General features: G+C 39.1%; 1 gene segment (V, D, J or C); it reads left to right on the forward strand.

Moving 5' to 3' along the window:
* The first annotated feature begins 598 nt into the window (after positions 1 to 598).
* Positions 599 to 1,172, forward strand: LOC129691844 (immunoglobulin kappa variable 4-1-like). The segment is given in 2 exon segments: positions 599 to 665; positions 850 to 1,172. Coding segments are annotated over 2 exon segments (372 nt in total).
* Positions 1,173 to 6,588: the final 5,416 nt, after the last annotated feature.

Raw genomic sequence — 6,588 nt, forward strand, 5'->3', positions numbered from 1 at the left:
TTTCTTTTCATATTAACAATCCATATTCTTTAAATAGGTAATATTTAAATTCCAGTAATGACCTTATTTTTTATTGAACTTCTGATTTTACATATGAATAAATTTTACTTATATATAAAATCCAGATTTCCCTCTCCTTTTTTACATCCTCTCCTTCTTTCCTTTCTCTCACCTACACTTCTACTTTCTCCTTCTTTCTTTCCTTTCTGCTTCTCCTGTTTCTTTCTGCTGTTGTTGATCATTATATTGTTTCCTCAGAATTGTAATCAAAGGTTTTCTAGTATTATTTCTATTAAACTCACTTACTTTCAATGTTTTTGATATTTAATAGAAGCCTGTCATGAGTGCATCTCTATATTTGCAGACTGAGAGTTCTAAGTTGGTCCTTGAGCTTCTATGTTTACTTTTTTCCCTAGTGATTGGTTAATCACTTTGATAATATTTTTGGCTGAAGATTTAACCTGGATTCTCTCACAACCCAGTACCCTGGCTATTTACTTTCTCATTTGATGACTACTTTGCATAGGTCCCTACAAGCCATCCCAGCTGCCCACATTATATAAACCAGGCCTTTGCAGTGAGAACTGCAAAGCATCAGACAGCCTGGGGCACCAAGATGGAGTCACAAACCCAGGTCTTCATATTCCTGCTCCTTTGGATGTCTGGTGAGACATTAAAGAGTATTAGAATATCATCAAAATAATTCATTTGTAGAGAAACAGTTATTTACTATAGGAATCAAATTGTATTGAGGGAATGCCATTAGAAAAGGCATTTTTGAGCCCAATCATTTTATCAGGAACTCTTTGTGTGTATATGTGTATACTCATTGTCTTTTTCTGATTCCAGGTGCTGAAGGGGACATTGTGATGACTCAGTCTCCTGAAATCATGTCCACATCTGTAGGAGACAGGATCACCCTAAGCTGCAAGTCCAGTCAGAGTGTGGGTAGCTATGTACATTGGTACCAACAGACACCAGGGCAACCTCCTAAACTGCTGATGTACAGGGCATCCAATCGCCCCTCTGGGGTCCCTGATCGCTTCACAGGCAGTGGATCTGGGACAGATTTCACTCTTTCCATAAGCAGTGTGCAGGCTGAAGACCTGGCAGTTTATTACTGTCAGAATGGTTATAGTACTCCTCCCACAATGCTTCAGCCTCCAACATAAACCTCCTTGAGAGTCTCACCAGCTGTCTGTACCACACACAGCCCTGGGCCTGCACACTTCCCTTTTCTGTCTGAGATCTGCTATGCATGACTGATTAATAATTAAGAGATAGCCTCCATTCTTCCACAGATTGTCAACACTGGTGTGTATAGATTAAAAGGAAAAGCTAAGTTAAGAGATTTAGAAATTGTGGTGTTGCACTGAGAAGATATAGTAAATGCAAGAAGCATCAGAGAAGTTTACAGTGTCATGGTGGCTTTCAATATCTCTTTTTATGCTTTTAGGCTATGATAAATCTGTATAAAAGTAGGATAAAATTTCAAATCATTTACAAAGAATATATCATCATGAGTTTATTACTTTAGATTAAGAATCCTCAAACTTTGGAAAAGGAAATCTATCAAGAAAATTGTCCATTTCATTTCGATTTTCGAATTTTGTGGTGTATAGGCTTTTGAAGTAAGACCTAATAATTCTTTTAATTTCTTCAGTGTCTGTAGTTATGTCTCCCATTTAGTTTTGATTTTGCTGATTTGTATACTTTCTCTCTGCTTTTTAGTTAGTTTGGTTAAGAGTTTGCCTATATTGTTAATATTCTCAAAGAACCAGGTATTGGTTTCATTGATTCGATAAATTGTTTTTTTCCATATCAAAAGCATTTTATTGCTGCAGTAATAGAAGCCTGTAAAATATGAAAGACATGGATTGCATTATCAGCATATATGTATCTGATTTTTATCTATTTAATACAATTTTTTTTTCACTTTGTATCTCAGCTATGTCCCCCTTCCTCATTTCCTCCAAATCCCGCCCTCCCTTCCTCTTCTCCTCTCATGCCCCTCCCTCAGTCTACTTTTAGGTTTGGACCTTTTCTCCTTCCAATGACCCTAGCCTATCAGATATCATCAGGACTGGCTGCATTCTCTTACTCTGAGGCCTGGTAAGGCTGCTCTCACCCCAGTGGTAGGTGATCAAAAAGCCAGCCACTGAGTTCATGTTGGGGTCAGCCCCTGTTCCCCTAGGAACAGTCTTGGAGACTGAGCTCCCATGGGCTACTTCTGTGCTGGGGTTTTAGGTTATCTAAATTCATGGTCCTTGATTGGAATGCTAGTCTCAGAAAAGACCCCTGAGCCGAGAGTTTTTGGTTCTGTTTTTCCACACTATTTCTTCTAACAGGTTTAGTGTGTCTGGTGTTATGTTGAGGTCTTTGATCCCCTTGGACTTTATTTTTGTGTAGGGTGTTAAGTATGGATCTATTTTCGTTTTTCTATATGTAGATAACCAGTTAGACCATCACATTTGTTGAACGTGCTGTTTCCCATTGTATGGTTTTGGCATCTTTGTCCAAAACCAGGTGCCCATAAGTGTGTATATTTATTTCTGGGTCTTCTATTTGATTCCATTGATACACTATTCTTTTTCTCTACCAGTATCTTACAGTTTTTATTTCGTTGGTTTATATTATTGCTTGAGATCAGAAATAGTGATACCTCCAAGAGGTCTTTTATAGTATAGATTTGTTTTAGCTCTTCTGGGTTTCTCGTTATGCCACATGACATGGAAAATTTTTCCTTCAATATCTGTTAAGATTTGTGTTTGCCAAGTGAATCAAAGACCTCAACATAAATGTAGACACACTAATTTGGTTAGAAGAAAAAGTGGGAAGAGCCTAGAATTCATTGGCACAAGAAATAACTTCTTGAACAGAACACCAACACACAGGCTCTATGACTGACAATCCATAGATGGCACCTCATGAAACTGAAAACCTTCTGTAAAGCAAAGGACACTGTCATCAGAACAAAACAACAGTCTGCAGACTGGGAAAGGATATTCACCTTCCCTACATCTGACATCCCTAATATCCAGAATATACAATCAACTAAAGAATTTTAAAAAACATCAAATTAAGTAACCAAAATAAAAAATGGAGTACAGAGCTAAATAGAGAATTCTCTGTAGAGGAATACAGAATGGCAGAGAAACACATAAAGAAATGCTCAACATTCTTAGTCATCAGGGAAAGGCAAATCAAAATAACCTTGAGATTTCACCTTACATCCATCAGAATGGCTAAGATCAAAAACTGATGTGACAACACATGTTGGAGAGAATGTGGAGAAAGGGGAACTCTCTTTCATTTTTGGTGGGGATGTAAACTTACACAACCACTTTGGAAATCAATCTGGCACTTTCTCAGACAATTAGGAATAGTGCTTCCTCAAGATCCAGCTATACCACTCCTAGGCATATATCCAAATGATGCTCAAGTACTCAACAAGGATATTTCCTCAACAGTATTTATAGCAGCTTTATTTTTAATAGCCAGAACCATCTAGGGACAACCTAGATGTTCCTCAATGGAGCAATAGATACAGAAATTGTGGTACATTTATACAATGGAATCCTGCTCAGCAATTAAAAATAAGGAAATCAAGTCATTTGCAAGCAAATGACTGAGAAAAGATCATCCTGAGTGAGTTATCCCAGAAGCAGAAAGACACAAATGGTGTATACTCACATATAAGTGGCTACTAGACGTATAAAATAGAAAACATACTAAAATCTGTACACCTAAAGAAGATAATCAAGAAGAAGGACTTAGCATAATTTGATCAATTCTTACTTAGATAAATAAATGGTATAGACACTGGAAGCAGGAGAAACAAGAAACAAGATAGGAGCCTACCACAGAGGGGCTCTGAAAGACTCTACCTAACAGCGTATCAAAGCAGATGCTGAGAATCATGGCAAAATTTTGGACAGATTGCATAGAATCATATGAAAGAAGAGGGACTTAGTGAAGCCTGGAGAGGACAGGAGCTCCACAAGAACCAAATATAGCTGGGAACAGGGGCATTTTCTGAGACTGATTCTCCAACAAAGGACCATTTATAGATATAATCTAGAACCCCTTATCTGATGGAGCCCATCACAGCTCACTATCCAAGTGGGTACCCTAGTAAAGGGAACAGGGACTGTCTCTGACATGAACTCATTGGCCAAGTCTTTGATCTCCCCACCCTCATGGAGGAACAGCCTTGCTAGTCCACAGAGGAGGGCATTGCAGCCAGTCCTGAAGAGACCTGATAAGCTAAGGTCAGATGGAAGTGGAGGAGGCCCTCCCCTATCAGTGGACTTTGAGAGGGGCAGGGAGGAGATAAAAGAAAGAAGGTGGAATTGGGAAGGAATGATAGAGGGGGGATACAGCTGGGATACAAATTAAATAAACTGCAATTAATATAAAAAATTAATAAAAAATTTGTATGCCTTAAGAAGCTAAGCAAGAAGGAGGACCTTGTGTAAGATGATTAATCCTCTCTGAGAAAGACATAGGGGATGGCCATTGGAAGAAGAGGAAAACAGGAAACAATAAGGTAGCCTACCACAGAGGGCCTCTGAAAGACTCCACCCAGAAGTGCATCAAAGCAGATGCTCAGACTTATAACCAAGCTTTGGGGAAAATTCAGGGAATTTTATCCAAGAAGGGAGAGATAGTAATACCTGGAGAGGACAGAAGCTCCACAAGTGGAGCAACAGAACTGAAGTATATGGGCACAGATGTCTTTTCTGAGGCTGATACTCCAGCAAGTACCATTCATGGATAAAACCTAGATAACCTAGAATCCCTCCTCAGATGTAGCCCATGGCAGCTCAGTATCCAAGCGGGTGCAGTAGTAAGGGGCAGAGGGACTGTCTCTGTTACGAACTCAGTTTCTGGCTTGTTGAGCAACTCCTATTGAGTAGGGAACAGCATGGCCAGCCCACAGAGGAGGACAATGCAACCAGTCCTGATGAGACCTGATAAGCTAGGGTTAGATGGATTGAGAGGAGGTCTACCACTATCAGAGGATTTAGACAGGAGAATGGGAGGAAATGAAGGAAGAAGGGTAGGATTGGGAGGGAAAGAGGGAATAGGCTACATCTGGGATACAAAATGAATAAACTGTAATTAATATAAAATTAATAAATAATAAATTGGAACCAGACAAAATAGTCATCATGTTTTTCTATAGCACGCATTTCCACCTGACCAATTATTTCCTCTTATTATTAGGTGAAATTAGCAAATTATACAATTTTGTTAGAAATTCTTGAATACTGTTATTTACATGTATCCTACTCTCCTCTGGTAATGCTGGCTTGCTGAAAAGCAACTACTCTTCACTCTGTCTCTCTAAATCTTTGGATGTCACAGTTTGTCTGGGGAAGAGGATGATTAGGTGGGCCTCTATCTTCTCTGGACTCAACTTTCCGAGGCTCTTCCCAGTGTGAGAAAATATCCTTCTATGCCCTTACTGGGAGTTGCTGTGTCTTCCTAGGTTACCATCTCTGGTACTCAACTTCCAGTCAAGCATTAGCTTTAGTTTCACAAATCAGAATGTGGAATGCTCTCCTTATTGACACAAAACCACAATTCTCACCTCAAAGGGGATATGAGAGTTTGTTCTGGAACCAAATATTGAGCCACTGATTCCTGCAAAAGAGAATCCAGTTTCCTCTAATACCATGGGCCAACCTGGAAGCAGTTTTACGATGTTTTTGTAGTAAGTGAACAACAAAAGTCAGAAACAGCACACTTTTCAAACAAATTGGTGAAAACATTCTGAAAAGCAGTGGAGTCTCTGGGAGTTGAGGTCAGTAGAAAGTTCTAGAGTAATTCAAGCTCATCTAAAAGGCTTTTATGTGCCACTGTACTGACTCTTCACCTCTTAGTCTTTCTGAAGAGGCTTATGGGGGAGAGCTCTGTGGGTGCCCTATGTGACATTGCTTCAGGAACACTTTGGCCACTCAAAACTAATTAAACCACAATACATTTCTCATTATGATTCTGTTCAATAAAAGAAGTCATTTGTAAAAAAGTAAAGGGAGATGACATTGCACAGAATGTTGGAGGAAGTTACACCCACTATGTGGCCTTTAATCCAAATCTATAAATGTCATCAGACACTCCAAAGGCTAATAGGGAAGAGCATGAACTGCAGATGAATGCTGGGAATGCACACCCATCGATGAAATTACTGACAGTAATGCAGGATCTTTCTATCATCTAGTCCCAAATCTAATGTGGGGTTAATCTGACAACATGATAGATTAAAAAAATCATTCCATTGGGTTTGATTCAGAGTCAGGAATATCTAGTCTTCTACATCATCTTGTCTCCTGAACCTAGAACTGAGGCACTCAAGTTGTCTCCTAAGTCACAGTACTTGGAAGATTTATGCAACTAGTTTGATTTTAAGACACAAAACTTTTAACATAAACATTTCTTGGAGCGTAATCATTTTGAGAATATCTTGAAAAATATTACAGAGATACAGTGGTATGAATGGATGAGAAATTTCCCTAATAGACTCATGTATTTGAGCACCTGGTCATCAAGTTAGTGGTGCTGATGGGAGGGCAGTATGGAACT

Source organism: Psammomys obesus, unplaced genomic scaffold, assembly GCF_907164565.1.
Source record: "Psammomys obesus unplaced genomic scaffold, mPsaObe1.curated_primary_1811, whole genome shotgun sequence".
Taxonomy (NCBI): domain Eukaryota; kingdom Metazoa; phylum Chordata; class Mammalia; order Rodentia; family Muridae; genus Psammomys; species Psammomys obesus.